The sequence below is a fragment of the Eucalyptus grandis genome, chromosome 8, assembly GCF_016545825.1.
Source record: "Eucalyptus grandis isolate ANBG69807.140 chromosome 8, ASM1654582v1, whole genome shotgun sequence".
NCBI classification, from domain to species: Eukaryota; Viridiplantae; Streptophyta; class Magnoliopsida; order Myrtales; family Myrtaceae; genus Eucalyptus; species Eucalyptus grandis.
The window spans coordinates 66,155,127-66,171,492 of record NC_052619.1 but is presented as its reverse complement, the minus strand read 5'-3'; the positions used below and the strand labels follow the sequence as shown (position 1 = coordinate 66,171,492).

Below are 16,366 nucleotides of genomic sequence, written 5' to 3'. Positions count from 1 at the left end.
CTGTACCGACCAAAAAAAAAAGTTATTGGGTGTGTGTGTGTGTGTGTGTGTGTGAGAGAGAGAGAGAGAGAGAGAGAGCAATTTAATGGAGAACGGACGAGAAAAATGAGTTTTACCTGACCTATATTGGCATCTTCTTCTAGGGCCCTTCTTTATTCTTTGAGCACTCGGACAAAGTTAATGAAGAAAAACTCTTCCATCCTCAGTATGCATGTGATGAGCCCAATGCACCCGATACACCCAAAAAACGCCCTTTGGGTTTCAACTTATTGCTTAATCCGCGTATAACATGGAGTTTTCATATTCTATTTCTCGATAATGTAATTCATATTATGTTTTATGCTATAACAATCAAAAGAATGAGAGATGAAATGAGTAATGCCATGACAAAAAAAAAACCTCAAATTTAAATTATTTATCCACTTGTTGGAGATATTAAAAAGATTTAGTTAATTACTGCAGTAATATGTTGTGCACAATTGAATTTTTTTGCGCTCCTCGCAATCACATGTTAGTTAAGCTTTTTTAAGCTTTTAAAGAACAATTTGACATTTCTTTATACACATTAATGATCCGAAATTTGTAGACCTAAGTCCTTTTACATATCATTTGTGACCGCCAAGGTGGTAGACCAAGTGGGATCGGGGATCCAAATTTGGATTCTTAATTTTTTTTTTATTCTCAAGTAATCTTGATTTATTTGTAATAGGCACTTCAAAAAAAGTGAACGACCATTTTAATATAAATTCGTATTGGTGATAAGGTTGTGGGGACAGACTTCTCCTTTCTAGACAATGCATTGAAGACGTCGATATTCCTTTCTCACCCTTTTTCATTTATCAAAACGTCTGCGTATAATACGATCCTTTCTCACATTCACGGCTATAAATAGAGCATGCACGTTAAGTTCTTCCCACACCACACCATCTGCATCCTCTTCCTTCCCTACTTTGCTCTCTCTAAACACTCACTTAAACCCTAGTCTCTCTCTCTCTCTCTCTCTCTCTGAAATTCGAAATGTCCACAATCCTTGCCCATCTCCTTGGGATGGATCACAAAGGCAAACCTCATCAGGTTGACCAAAGCATGTGGAACAACCTGCTTGCTTCTTTCGACGACGAGAAGTTCATGAAGGAGATGGTGAACACTCACGCTCCTGAGGAAGGAGACGTGGACGTTCAGTCCCTCTTCCATCTGGTTGACAACACCCTTCATGGAACAACTGCTATCGTCGACTCCATCGTCAACCCTATGGTAATCACCAACATAATGTTATAAATTTGTTAAATGTTATACTTATAACGTCAGTGTTAAAACGCTTTCCCCTTGTAACCTTCTCTTCCATTGATGTAATGGTCAATGAGAGGGTGGTAGTTATAATCCTCCAATTAAGGTTAAATAAGACTGCTCGCGGACATTTTTACCACTTAATTATTTTATAAACAAACCTCCTCCACTTTTTGAGATGGATGAAGCCATTTTAATGTTGAGACTTATCAAATGTTGACGATTTGATTATCCATTGACCTATTCATTTCTTAAATCTCAAAGGAAATGACGAGAGGAAAATATACATTATTCAAATAAGTAACAAAAAAACAAGTCAAATCAGATTTGGGAGTGTAAAAATCTGATCCAGATTCGTACATGGAGATGATAATATATTGAGTGGGCTGCGGGGACACACGCTTGCTTTTCTGGTTGCTTTGCCATTCACATGGCTAAAGGAGGAACGAGAAAGGCGAAACAATTAATCTCAAAAGATATGGATTATCCACGTACCGTGACAAGCACTAATCCAAGTGGTTATACAACCTCGTACTTGGACTCGATATTGCATCAAATGGGCCACACGGACCCTGCTTGCTTTTCTGGTTACATTAACCATGTACTTTAAACAAGCACTAATCCAGGTAATGACGCTTTTTGGATAAAGGGCTCTTTTGTTTTCCGTGTCCCAATTCTCTTAGCCAGCTAAAGCTTTTTAGCTGTCAAGTGTTTTTTTTTTTTTCATTTATTTGTATACGATTCGAAATATGCCTAACCTTTATCATATAAACCATTTTCATCATCTTGACATGGAGGTCTTAGTTTAGAAAATTGACCAGGTATGCGAATCAGTGGATATCGAGGGGGGTTATGTAAATGACTAGTGCCTTTGCAAATGAAAATGAAAAGTTTGATAAGTTTTCTTAAAATTAAACAGGACCTTAATAGCTTTTGTCCATGCTTACTCAAAATTGTTCTCGAAGTCTTGCATCTCACTTTGATAGTGAAAACTATCGCATCTCTCATCGTCCCTCTCTCCTCTCTCTTTCCCTTTCTCATAATAAAGTTATCTTCGTTGCAGGGCACTCAAGGATCTGGAAAACCTAGTTTCAAGCCTCTAAAAGAGGGCTTCAATCCACCTTTAGATGCCATCAACGAAGTGGGTTGTCAGGTATTTCATAATCTCCCTCCCAGGAGTTAGATTTTTCTTCAAGTATATTTGTTTTGGCTCGTTTTCTAACTTTTTTCCATGTGCATGCAATAAAACTAAAGTTAGGAAACTTTAACATCGTGAAATGCTTGCATTCTAGCCTGCTGTTTAGAGGTTGCAAGTAACTAATCTCTTGAATCAACTTGTTGCCCTGTCATCAGCTCACATGCAAGGCATTAGACACCAAAAATGTGCGCCAAACACTGGTCTCACTCTTTCACGAGCTATCGAGCTACTCGTGGGTTAATAAGGCTCTGATTACCCTCTCATCACTTGCTGTGTTCTATGGTGACTTTTGGCGACTTGCTCGAGTTGAACCATCGGACAAGCTCGCAGAATCTATGGCCATACTGAAGGGGTTGCCTGCAATCACCAAGCCCACAGACCCGCAAAAGATCCAAGTTTTTGGTGTTCTCAACGAAATGATCAAGACCACCCTAAATATGACCCAATGCCTTGTGGATTTTGAGCATGACTCTAAAGATGTTCCCGAGCTGTCTACAATGATTGATGTTGCAAGCAGTGTTTATCAGATCATCATCAGCATCCTTGCTTGCTCTATTCAATTCACCAGCCTCCTTAGCACGGTCGATGAGTATGTTTAACTAATCAAGCAAGATATTGTTTTTGCTTTTGCTTTCGAAAGAGTTTGCTTTTTTTGTTATAAAAAATAAAGTTTAATGGTCTAAATTGTTTTAAGATACTCTAATTACGATTACTAAACTACATGGTAAAGCACTGTGCCCGTACCTGATTAGTTTGCAAATTTTCGTTTTTCACAAGAGTGAATGACTCATGCCACTAAGAGGATTTTATATTTGTTGCTTTTTCAGCAACAAGGGAAAAGATCTGCCTACCTTCGCTCGGAAAGTGAACATGATCCACCACTCTATCAAGAGACATTACGAAGATTTTTACAAAAAAAGGGTAAATTTTGTTTTCTCCTTTTCTACTTAATTAAGCCCTAAATATATTGGACTAAATGTCTGTTTTTTTTTGGGTAGAAATATTGGACTAATAGTCTAATAAATTTATGTTTTTTTCATAATGCAGAGGAAATTAAGGAGTATCAGAGGCTGCAGCGACTCTTCAATGCCCCTACCGATAACGTGGAGCTGATCAAGGCCTTGTTTTACATCAAGGATGATCCTCAGCCTCTCTTCCTTGGCTCAAAGAAGACCAAGGTTCATATCTCCAACTTGCTGTTGTCATAAATTGTTTTCACCGGTTGTGCAATCGATAAAAAGCACGTGATGACCAATGTTTATAATTCTCCTTGTTTGTTATATAGGATAAGGTCGAGTCGCTCCGGAGGAAGAATGTGTTGTTGCTGATTTCGGACCTCAAATTGACCTCTCACGACCTCTCGATCCTTGCAAAGATCTACAACGAGCGCAAGTTCCATGAGGAGCGCTACGAGATTGTGTGGGTCCCTATCATCGAACAAGATGGCGAGGAGGTGATCAAACAGTTCCAGAACCTCCAGTTGCAAATGCCATGGTACTCGGTGCACTCCCCTAAACTTACGAACAAGGTGGCCATCAGAATCATTAAGGAGAAGTGGCATTTTAGGCAAGACACCATGGTGACGGTATTGGATCCACTAGGAAGAGTCTCAAACCAAAATGCTTTGAGCATGATTAGGGTTTGGGGTTGCGATGCTTTCCCTTTCACCGGTGCTGTAGCAACAGACATCTGGAAGAGGCCTGGCATTAGCTGGTTTGAGCTTTTGGCGACTAACTTCATTTTCCCGAAGATACAGGAAGCTGTAAGTTTTTGTCATTCTTCTTCTTTTTCTTCACTTTTCTTTTAGCCTTTGTTTTTTTATACAACTAGAGTGCGCGCATATGGGTGTGAAAGGAAACTGTGATCTTTGAGTTTGCTTATTAGAGGATGAATTTAGTTAAATTGACGCAGTAATACAAGAATTTTATTCAAACTTAGAATCTTTCAGACATACATGGGATAAGACGAGAACTATAAAAGACTATTTTACATTATATTGTTGTCCATTGTTTACTGATAAACGGTCAAGATTCATCTTATACCGAGTAGACATAGGCTTTACTGGAGCTTTTGTATGGAAATTTTGAAAATGTAAGATGAGTGTTTAGTTTAATTAACAATATATGGACATGTGAAAAATGAGCATAAGTTATTTTTTCACTGATAAAAACATTGACTTTTCCATCTCTCTTATCAGATCAAGGCTGAGAAGTATATCTTCCTGTATGGAGCGGAAGAACCCAAGGTCATCCAGGAGATTGAGGAGTCGCTAAAGAAGATGATCGATGATGGCTTTTCCATCGTTGCCTTCAACGTCACCAAATCACAGCTCTTTTGGACCCGCCTCGAGAGCTGCATGCTCTCAAGCTACAAACCAGAGCGGACTTGCACGAACCCCTTATGCAGGACATCCTCAGGCTCTACACCAACTTCAAGAAGGACGGCGGGTTTGCGGTCCTCACAAAGGGGTCACGGGTCGTGATCAATGAATCCCACGTGCACATCACGAGGGTCCTGATGCAGTACGAGACATGGAAGAAGCATGTGAACGTGAACGGGAAGACATTCGATATGATCTTCAGGGAGCAGTTCGACCGGGTCTACATCCTCCCAAGGTGCCACCACTTCTATATCCCGAACATGGTTGGTTACATACTGGAGGATGTGAAGTGCCCGGTCTGCCCGCGCATGATGAACAACATTGTCAAGTTCGAGTGTTGCCATGGGGCACATTAGTCAAGTAATGATGAGAGCGTGCTCTGTGAGTGCTCTGTGAGTGCTCTGTGAGTGTTTTGTATGTCCTAGTATAATGAATAAAGAGGGCCTGCTTAGTGTGTGTCCGGCCCTCTGTTGGAGAAATCTTCTTGAAGTGTTTTGAAGTTGACAAAACGTTTTTATCAATCTAGTCTAAAGGCTTGCAGACTCTGCTGTTTAAAGTCTGAAGACCTCTGGACAGCCAGACTCAAGACTCAAAGTCTAATCCTCATTGATAGTCTCTAATCCGTTGAAGAAAGGTTATCCAGAACTTGATGTTTTGTTAAGGATTTGACCTTATCAACTGGAGAAGATCTCGTGGTTGGAGAAGACATAACGGAGTCCTTTGATTGATCGAAGATTGACTCGATAATTGAAGATCTAGTGATTGCCTAAATATTATTAGAAGGTTCTGCTTATGGAAACCGAGATCCCGATTGTATGGGCGAACGGTTGATGGGCTATCAACACGTTCCTCTAATAGCTTGAACAATCTTCCTAATTGATTCCGTCCAACGAGTAGATTGAAGGAATTCCTTTGGTAAGTGCCAACGGGTATGATGGCATAAAGGAGTATATAAGGAAGACGGTCTTAGTTGTTCAAGGTGTGCGCGATAGATGAATTCCAAAGTCTGAAGCTCCTTTTTGTTTAGACAATTCCTTTGAGCGAATACTTGTATACAAAAGAGAGTCTATATTTGTGAGAAATCTTGAGGAGGTGTGGTAGAACATCTACACTGTGGAATCAAGGCAAAGCTATGCTGTAACTTCTCTTTGTTCATAGTGGAATCCAGCCAATAGGCCGTCGGTGAAGAAGAGTGGACGTAGGCTTGATATAAGCCGAACCACTATAAACCGCGTGTTCAATTTTCTCTTACATCGGTCTTACTTTGATTATCGTTTGTCTCAAATCCTTCAACTGTCTAGTATTGTGCAATTGTTGAAGAAAAATCTTTTATATACCTATTCACCCCCCTCTAGGTACTTATACTAGTAATATCAATTGGTATCAGAGCCTATGTACTTACTTTATTTGAAGTGTTTTACTTCGTAGTAAAAGATCCATGGCTAGTATGCTAGCACCAGGGCTGATGGAAGGGCAAAGCAATACCAGACCACCCTACTTTGATGGAAAGGATTACAACATCTGGAAGAATAAGATGAAAGCTTTCCTACGATCAAAGGATCCTCTGGAATGAGACGTTGTAAAAAAAGGAATTACTCCTACCACTGCATCGCTCGAAAGAGGGAAAGAATCCGATGAGACCGGCGGAATGACTCGGGAAGAGATAATCAAGAGACAAGCACTCGATGCAAAAGCAATTTACTCCTTATATTGTGCTTTGTCACCAACTGAATATAATAGAATATCTTCTTGTGTTACAGCAAAAGAAGTTTGGGACAGATTGCATATCACCTATGAAGGAACAGATCGAGTGAAGGAAACAAGAATCAACATTCTTCTCGGTCAATACGAAGCCTTCGAATGAAATCGGAGAATCTATAACCGACATGTTTAGTCGTTTACGAGATATTGTGAATGGTCTTGAAAATCAAGGTCAACCAATTTCTGATCCCATGAAGGTAAACAAGCTACTTTGCGTGGACTCTCCAAGGATTGGAATCACATAAAGACTTCAATAAGAGAGACGCAAAGAATTATGCCACTATCTGTTGACGAGCTGATTGGAACTCTTCAGTCTTATGAAGTGGAACGGATCAATGAAGATGAAGATCCAAAAGGTAAGAAATCCATTGCATTAAAATCAAATGATGATTATGATGATACGATTCGAAGATGATATGGACGATGAGGAGCTTGCTCTCATGATAAGAAGATTCGAAAACCGAATAGAAAAGGAAGAAGGTTCAACTCAAAGAAACAAAGCTTTCAAAGACAGCGGACCAAGTCTCGTTGATGATGAGGAACCAAACAAAGATGTAGTCCGCTTTGAATGTAAGAAAAAGGGACACATCGAGACCCAACTCCTCTTTCGAAGAAGAGAGGAAAAGCTAAAAATTTCGAAAAGCTCTCAAAGCCGAAACCCGGAGTGATACAGAGTGTGAAGAAAGTGATAATGAATATGTCAATCTATGTCGATGGCACACCGACTCGACTGGATCGGACTCGGACGGTGAATTTGAGGCAAGTAATTTTAAAATTCCTGTCAAAGTTTCTAAATACATTGATGAACTGTGTTTTAGTCTTAAAACTTCTCTCAAAAGAATTTCCGAACTGAAAAAGGAAAACGCAGCTCTAAAACAAAAGGAAAATGTTTTAGTATAAAGAGTTAAAAGTCTAGACTTGACTGTTTCCTCTCTTAAAGAAAATGAAGATAATCTTTTAAAAGAAAATGCTCTTTTAAAAACAGACTTATCAAATATTTCAAAGAAATTTTCAATAGGGTCTGAAAAACTTGAGAAAATTCTTTCAGCTCAAAGACCTTACTTCAATAAGTCCGGTCTAGGTATGACAAAGCAGAAACAATTCCCTTGATTGATTTTCCTAAAGTAAATGAAAGAATTAAGAAAAGACTCTCAAGAGAGGCTTACAAAAATCACTTCAAGAAAGTTTTTGTAAAATCTGTAGGTAGAAATGCTCTCAGATGTTCAAAATGCAACAGTCCGGATCACTTTGAAAAAGAGTGTCCTAAGGTTTGGAAACCTGTTAAGAAAATATGGGCTAATACTGCTTATGTTACTAACACCAAAGGACCCAAGAAAGTTTGGTTACCAAAGAAAGCTTGAGACTTTATTTTAAATGCAGGTCACCGTCAAGAAAAAGGTAAAGTGGTATCTTGACAGCAGATGCTCAAGACACATGACAGAGACTCAAATTGTTTTATAAAGCTTGCTCAAGTAAATGGTGGAAAAGTTTCATTTGGAGGAAACATCAAAGGAAGTATTGTGGGATTTGGAACTGTGAAAATTGGAAATCTCACAATAAGTAATGTTTCCTTAGTGGAAGGACTCAATTACAATCTTCTCAGGCATTAGTCAATTGTGTGATATTGGTTTCAAGATCTTCTTTCAAGAAGGAATATATTCGGAATCGGTAAAGACTCTACTCGTCTTTTATGGGTCGAAGACATGGAAACATCTATCTTCTAGATGTGAAACCAAATGAATCGCAATGTTTTATCTCAATTCAAGACGAAGCAAGCTTATGGCACGAAAAGCTTGGTCATGTCAACATGAAGCAATTAGCCAAAATCTCATCAAAGCATCTTGTTCGAGGACTACCCAAATTACCTTATCAAAAGACTGATCCATGCACTCCATGTATTCTGGGAAAGCAAGTAAGAAATTCATTTAAGCCAATAAATCATGTCTCTACTAATCATGTACTACATTCTTGCTGCATATGGATCTCTTCGGACCAACCAGAACACGAGTATTGGAGGTAAGAAATATTGCCTAGTAATTGTGGACGATTACTCCCGTTTTACTTGGGTATATTTCCTTGCAAGTAAGTCCGAAACCTTCTCGTATTTTGAAAAATTTGCTAATAAGGTTCAAAATGAAAAAGGATGTGTTATCTCTAGTATAAGAACAGATCATGGAGGTGAATTTGAAAATCAAGATTTTACAAAATTTTGTGATAAATATGGCTTTAATCATGTGTTCTCCTCTCCTTATACTCTTCAGCAAAATGGAGTTGTGGAAAGAAAGAACAGATCTCTTCAAGAAATGGCTAGAACTCTTTTAATTGAAAGCAAGATTTCTTCACGATTTTGGGCTGAAGCTGTTTCAACAGCATGCTATATCATCAATAGAGTCTTCTTAAGACCTATTCTAGAGAAAACCCCTATGAGTTATTCAAAGATAAGAAGCCTATTGTTTCATACTTTCATGTATTCGGTTGCAAATGTTTTATATTGAAAAATGCAAAAGATCGAGTTGGTAAGTTTGAAGAAAGATTAGATGAAGGTATCTTCCTTGGATATTCTACACAAGCAAAGCCTTCGAGTCTATAACAAGAAGAGCCGGTCCGTGGAGGAGTCAATGAATGTCAAATTTCAAGACTCAACGTAAGATGAATCAAGTCGAGACTCATCAAGAAGAGTCGAACACACTCCAGACCTTCCAAAGCTTACAACTCAAGAAGCATCTCAGACTCTGGAAAACCAGCATCAAGATGTTCGTGAAGATCCAAACAAAGAGAGAGATCATCAACCAGACAAATCAACAAGTAATTGGAAGCATAAGTCCAGTCATCCCAAAGATCTTATAATCGGCGAAATTAATGAAGGAATTCGCACCAAATCCAAAAGGCGAGAAGAGTCTAGTCTTTGTGGCTCTCGTTTCAAAATTGAACCAAAAAGCATAGAAGAAGCTTTATCGATGAAAGCTGGATTGAAGCTATGCAAGAAGAGCTCGAGCAGTTCAACATTAATGATGTCCGGGAATTGACATCCAAACCAAAAGGTAAAACCGTTATTGGAGCTAAATGAGTGTTCGAAACAAGATGAATGAGAAAGGAAAAGTCGTACGAAACAAAGCAAGACTCGTGGCCAAGGGATATACGCAAGAAGAAGGAATAGACTATGATGAGACTTACGCACCGGTAGCAAGGTTAGAAGCTATTCGACTATTACTTGTGTTTGCTTGTTATAAGAATTTCAGTTATTCCAAATGGACGTCAAAAGCGCCTTCCTAAATGGATTTATCCATGAGAAAGTTTATGTGGAACAACCACCGGGGTTTGAAGACCCAAAGAAGCTAGACTCGCCTTCGGACCGAAAAGGCTTTGTATGGTTTAAAGCAAGCACCTCGAGCTTGGTACGACAGATTGAGTAAGTTCTTAATACAAAATGGTTTTGTCAAAGGTAAAGTAGATACGACTTTATTTATCAAAAAGGAAAACAAAAGTTTCTTACTTGTTCAAATATATGTGGATGACATTATTTTCGGATTCTCTAATGAAAATCAGTGCAATAAATTTTCTAAGTCTATGCGGGATGAGTTTGAAATGAGTATGATGGGAGAGTTAACATTCTTTCTTGGTCTTCAAGTAAAACAATTGAAGGAAGGAACTTTTATTTATCAATAAAAATATGTCAATGATCTTGTCAAAAGGTTTGGACTTGAAAAGTGCAAAAGACCGACATACCGATGTCAAGTTCTTTGAAGATAGACAAAGATGAAGAAGGAAGAAAGTTGATCGGAGCATACAGAGCATCATTGGTTCACTTCTTTATCTTACTGCTTCTAGACGACATTTTGTTGAGTGTTTGCATCTGTGCTAGGTTTCAATCGGATCCTAGAGAATCTCATCTCGGTGCTTTGCGAAACGTATCATTAAATATGTTGCTTCATCATCAAGCATCGGTCTTTAGTATCCTAGGAAGGAGATTTTAATCTTCCGGATATTCGACGTAGATCGGCCGGTTGCGAGTTGATAGAAAGAGCACTTCGGGAACTTGCCAGTTGCTTGGAAGCAGGACAGTGTCTTGGTTTTCAAGGAAACAAAGCACCGTGTCTCTTTCAACAACAGAAGCATAGTATGTAGCCCTTGGAAGCTGCTGTTCGCAAATTCTATGGATAAAACAGCAGCTAAGAGACTTTGAAATTGAAGACTCATGCACGGAGATTAATTGCGACAACACCAGCGCTATTAACCTCACCAAAAATCCAATTCTCCACTCAAGAGCAAAGCATATAGAGATTCGACATCACTTTATTAGAGACCATGTTCAAAATGGAGATGTTTCAATTCAATTTGTTGACTCAAAGAACCAACTAGCGGACATATTCACAAAGCCTTTGGAGAAAAATCAATTTGAATCTATCCGTTCCAGACTCAACATTTTGAGATATGAGGATATCAAAGTCTAAAGACTTTCAGACTCAGTCTTACAAGACTTTATCTGAAAGATAGTCTTGGTACGACCGTCAGACTGTAAGTCTTTCTCCCTTGAATCTCATTTTGAAAAGGTACGATCATGAGACTTTGTTTAAATTGTTGCTATATTTAATTGACGTAAATATTGCATCGTTTCATTTTCAAAAAGGAAGTTATTTTTTGAAATAGCTATTTTTAAGGAAAAAGACAGTTATTTTGAAAAGGCATTTTTTTTTATTTCCTTTGTGACGGTTCGTGTATCCCTCTTTTTAACCGATCGTGCATTGTCGATTCCTCTTTACTTTACTCTCAAAAACCCTAGAAAGCATCGATCCTCCATTCCCGTTTGTCTTCTTTGTTTAAATCTTCAAAAAGTTGTCATCTTTCCTGGGAAAGTCAAGCAAGGAATCTTCCAAAAACTAAGAAAGATGTCATCTTCAAGAAAGTCTTCGAGAATCGCAAGCAGGGGACCACGACGAATGAGTGAGGGGCCTACGCACTTCGATCTTGCGAAGAAGAAGTGACTCCCGAACAGCAAGCGAGCCCACAACATTCTAAGCAGCGTCATTCTCCTCCATCTAGCCCTCAAGGCGTTGATCATCAACAACAGGAAGAAATCATCGAGGATGCAGACCCTGTAAGAGTTCAAAAGCCCGCTTATATTTACCATTTATATCGTGCCTTTAAAGGAATTCGTACTCCTTTGAACTACATTGATGATTTTCTTAAAGACAAAGAACATGGGAACGAATATATCTTTCTGCGAAAAATGGAAAGTTTGGGAATTGCTCGAAAAGGGATGGCCGAGGAAACCCTTGCAAATATCCCAAGTGATCCTCGTGATTTGGGGGTCGAATCCCCGTAGATGGGAATGATGATGACAAATTGTACAGTCAATTTCAACCGAAAATGGGTGTTGCGGTTGAAAATCAAGGAAAAAAGGGAGATTTGTTCAGATCGAATGAGCAAAAGGATCTGTACTCGAAATTGTTGAAGCGTGAGGTAATAAACCCTAGGAGTGTGGATTTTGATTTTACGGATGCTTGAATGTGAACTTGAGGGAAAAGTTCAGTTATCTTCAACTTGAAAAGTTCTACTCGACTCTGGCGAGGCCTATGCTTTGAATTAACTGCATATTTCTATTCAAATCTAAGCTTTTTGGATGCAAATAGATTCTCTTTCAATGTTAAAGACCAAGACTATGTTGTGGATATGAATATGCTGGCAGATGTGTTAGAAGTTGAAAGAGGAAGATATCAACCAATCAAAGTTTCCATTGCTCGGACCACACTTCAACTGGTGAAGGATAGGAGAACAGATGAAAAGATCACCTACTTAAGGATGGGTGCATTCAACATCTTGCTTCACAAGATTGTGATTAATTGCCTCCGACCAAAATCAACTTCCAAAACTGATATTTCAAGTTCAGAGGCAAAGCTGATGTATGCCATCCTCTTTGGGAAAAGGTTTTCTCTCCCTCACACTGTTATGTTTCACATGTATAGAGCAATGATGAATGACAGAGGTCAACTCCCTTACCCAAGCCTTGTTACGAAGTTATTCGAGACATCGAATATTCAGCCTCCACAAATCTTTGTGTTCGACCATGCGATCATATGGTGGTAGGACTGAAAATGGTGACCAAAATGCGTCGAAGGAACCGAGCAAGGAGTTGGAGAAATTCAAGGAGAAGACTCCTACAAAATCTCATCAAATATCTTCTGCAGCTAAAAGAAAAGGGAAGGAGCCCATGGTTGCTCCATCCAAGAGAAGAAGAGCTCTCCTCGTTGAGGATGAAGATGATGAGGAAGACATCACCATCTCTCGCATTGGCTTTGAAAAATTTAAGTCGTCTGTTCCACAGAAAGAATCGGAACAAATGATGAAAGAAGCAGAGGAGAAGGAAGAAGAAGAAATAGAAGCTGAAAAAGAAACAGAGGAGGAAAGACCTGAAGAAGAAAGAAGAGAAGAAGGAGAACCTGAGGAACACTCTTCTCCACCTGTAGGCATGGAAACAGGGGGAGATCAGGAGAAAGGAGTGAAGTCTTCATATCTGATGCAAGTGAAGGAGTCGATCGCTCACCGCGGACCCAAAGGATGCTTATGCATCTCGGTTTCCGGAGGAAGGTCATGAAGTTTCATCGCCAAACCTGCGAGATTATGCGATCTACCATCGTGCATTTACTCCATCGATCGAGCCGAAGCAAGTACTCGGGGCGATAATGGAGCAGATTTTCGCAGAATCATGGATATTCTCTTGGAGATGCGAGGTTATATGCCTTGGGATGCGAAAAACTTGCAGAATGCGGGTCAAGTTTCTTCATGTTCATTGAATGATAAGATCCAAGCCCTCTCTCGTTCAGATTCAGGCCAATGCCAAGGGTGAGGAGATTGCACAACGAAGGAAGACTTGAAAAGACCGGAAGGCATCGTTCAGTCTATGGAAGATTTCCAGCTTGTTCACATTCCCAAGCAATCTTGACTTCATCTCAACCTTTTAATGCTGACAAAAGGGGAGAGATGCAAGATTTAAACAAACTTTCAATCATTAAACTTTTAACTCGTTTGTTGGATTATTTTGTTGTTTGAACTTTTGTTGTTTGAACTCAGTTTGACTTTGTTTTGTGTCTGGATGAGAACTGAACTAGACTTGGACTTGACTGCTTCTATTAACTAATATTGATATGGATGGCTTCATCATATACTAGACTAACCTATTTTCTGTGGTTGCAGATTCTAGTGTTATTCTTTTAGCTATTTATCTCTATAAGATATGCATATGTGTTTGAGAAATGTTTTGCAGGTCAAAGATATCCAAATCTGCATGAAAGTTTTGTCACCATCAAAAATGGGGAGATTGTTGGAGAAATCTTCTTGAAGTGTTTTGAAGTTGACAAAACGTTTTTATCGCCTTTAGTCGAAGGCTTACGAGACTCTGCTGTTTAAAGTCTGAAGACCTCCGGACAGCCAGACTCAAGACTCAAAGTCTAATCCTCATTGACAGTCTCTAATCCATTGAAGAAAGGTTATCCAGAACTTGATGTTTTGTTAAGGATTGGATCTTATCAACTGGAGAAGATCTCGTGGCTAGAGAAGACATAATGGAGTCCTTTGATTGATCGAAGATTGACTCGATAATTGAAGATCCGGTGATTGCCTAAATATTATTGGAAGGTTCTACTTATGGAACCGAGATCCTAATTGTATGGGCGAACGATTGATGGGCTATCAACACGTTCCTTTAATAGCTTGAACAATCTTCCTAATTGATTCCGTCCAACGGGTAGATTGAAGGAATTCCTTTGGTAAGTGCCAACGGGTATGATGGCATAAAGGAGTATATAAGGAAGACGGTCTTAGTTGTTCAAGGTGTGCGCGATAGATGAATTCCAAAGTCTCGAAGCTCCTTTTTGTTTAGACAATTCCTTTGAGCGAATACTTGTATACAAAAGAGAGTCTATATTTGTGAGAAATCTTGAGGAGGTGTGGTAGAACATCTACACTTTGTGGAATCAAGGCAAAGCTGTGCTGTAAATTCTCTTTTGTTCATAGTGGAATCCAGCCAATAGGCTGTCAGTGAAGAAGAGTGGACGTAGGCTTGATATAAGCCGAACCACTATAAACCGCGTGTTCAATTTTCTCTTCTCTTAGTCTTACTTTGATTATCGTTTGTCTCAAATCCTTCAACTGTCTAGTATTGTGCAATTGTTGAAGAAAAATCTTTTATATACCTATTTACCCCCCTCTAGGTACTCATACTAGTAATATCACCCTCCTCTCTGAACTTTGCCTATGCAGTATGATGCATGGAACAATTATGTTCCTATACTCTATGTAAAACGTTTCCACTGGAAGCGTGTGCTATTAAGTACATGAAGGGTGTGCTTTTGTATTAGTAAAATGCTTCTCTGAGCACTTGTGCCTCATGACAGATTACCCCAGGCAAACTCCTATTACCCTGCAAATGACAACTTCATGGATGTCCAACATATAAGCTTAAAGATCCATTTTGACTTTAAATCAACGCACTCGATCTTTCTCAACGTATCATCGACCGATTGCGGTGTGACTACTAACTCGACTTTTAACCCAATTTGGAGAAAAGGTTGTGATCGTGATGGGGAATGATCAATTGGACACCAGTTCTTTCCTTCTCTCGTGACTTCGCAATTTTGTTCTTCAAGTACCTTTATCTTGAGGAAGAATTATGGTAAGATGGAATTGACACTAGAAACGGGATGAAGCAGAGAGAGCGTGAGAGGAGCAGCAGGCTATCCCATTTGACTCCAAGAATACTTAGGGACAGGTGAGAAATGTCAAGATGGCCGCTTCGTCCTCTAGGTGTAGACAGCTCTACAACCTCAGTTCAAGTCCATTTAGCGAGGAACAAACACCGAAAATGGCAAGTCATTGTACAAAGGATTTTCTTATATGCAATGGGATTTTCTTCTGATGGGTTTTTCTATGTGTTGATGGGCCTAAGTAGGCTCATTTGCCCATGTTGGGCCTAAGAACCGGCCTGTAAGTCAAGGGCCTATGGAGGAACGGTTACGATGTGAAAGGTTGTGTTATTTGGGTACAAAGGATTACGTTGTTTGAAGTAGCATTTTAGATAGAGAGGTAGTACGTCTCTCTCAGCAACAACGCTCTAGAAAAGAAAACGTACGTCTCTTTAGAATTTTTCTTCCCCTCGAAGCAACAGTACACTCCTCGGTAGAACGGGATTAGAATTCTTCCTCGAACTTCAACATTTGTGTTTAATCTGTGAAAGACGCAGTGCACTCGATTCCGTAGTGTATCTTTGATCGGTGAAACATGTGACTCCTGCGCTTGTCTTCCGTGTTTGTTTTAGAGGTTCGATTGAGTATTGGATCGATTTAGGGAATCCGTTTTTCCCAACATCTTCACTTTGCAATGCATGTGCCGTTGCTTTAACTTGTGCGTGAGAGAGTCCCCGCAAGTTTTACAATCCTATGGTCAAAATACGTAAGTAGATTCAATACATGATATCCACCCCACCGATGCATCAAGAATGGGAGGTCTTATGCTTGACGTTGGGAGGGGAAGTTGGAAATCCCTTTGGACATAAGAACGAGGTAGAATTCAATGTACAAGATGGTGAAAATATATGCCAGAGATGGGTGTCTTGTCGCTCTTCTCCCCACTCATAGCGGAAATGATGGTCTTTTGCCGTTGGCACAACAAGATTATAAGGTTGCTGAAATCTTTAGAAACTTCTTGTAGATTTTCAAGGATGCAACTGATGCCTTGAATATTAGAGA

The 16,366-nt window shown here is 39.4% G+C and overlaps 2 protein-coding genes across 3 annotated transcripts in view; both read left to right on the top strand.

Annotated features, from left to right (window-relative positions):
* The window catches only part of LOC120287626 (protein SIEVE ELEMENT OCCLUSION B-like), a 67,626-nt gene extending 63,655 nt beyond the window's left edge, over positions 1-3,971 (top strand). Inside the window, exons 1-6 of one of the 2 annotated variants that reach the window (XM_039300631.1) lie at positions 1,022-1,254; positions 2,351-2,440; positions 2,641-3,074; positions 3,313-3,406; positions 3,533-3,663; positions 3,771-3,971. In XM_039300631.1, the coding sequence (XP_039156565.1) occupies positions 1,048-1,254; positions 2,351-2,440; positions 2,641-3,074; positions 3,313-3,406; positions 3,533-3,598 (891 nt within the window). In that variant the 5' untranslated portion in view covers positions 1,022-1,047 and the 3' untranslated portion in view covers positions 3,599-3,663; positions 3,771-3,971. Of the gene's footprint in view, positions 1-1,021; positions 1,255-2,350; positions 2,441-2,640; positions 3,075-3,312; positions 3,407-3,532; positions 3,664-3,770 lie in introns of those variants that run through there. The other variant, XM_039300632.1, reaches the window with a different exon arrangement.
* Positions 3,972-4,018: 47 nt separating this feature from the next.
* LOC120286465 (protein SIEVE ELEMENT OCCLUSION C-like) lies at positions 4,019-5,259 on the top strand. Its single transcript, XM_039298679.1, has 2 exons — positions 4,019-4,247; positions 4,683-5,259. The coding sequence occupies exons 1-2, from the start codon at positions 4,062-4,064 to the stop codon at positions 4,965-4,967; spliced, it is 471 nt and encodes a 156-aa protein (XP_039154613.1). The 5' UTR covers positions 4,019-4,061; the 3' UTR covers positions 4,968-5,259.
* The last annotated feature ends 11,107 nt before the right edge of the window (positions 5,260-16,366 follow it).

Excerpts from the sequence above, each read along its gene's own strand:
- LOC120286465 (XM_039298679.1), top strand. The coding sequence starts at position 4,062 with ATGGTGACGGTATTGGATCCACTAGGAAGAGTCTCAAACCAAAATGCT. Across the intron at positions 4,248-4,682 it reads TCCCGAAGATACAGGAAGCT|ATCAAGGCTGAGAAGTATAT; the intron begins GTAAGTTTTTGT and ends CTCTCTTATCAG.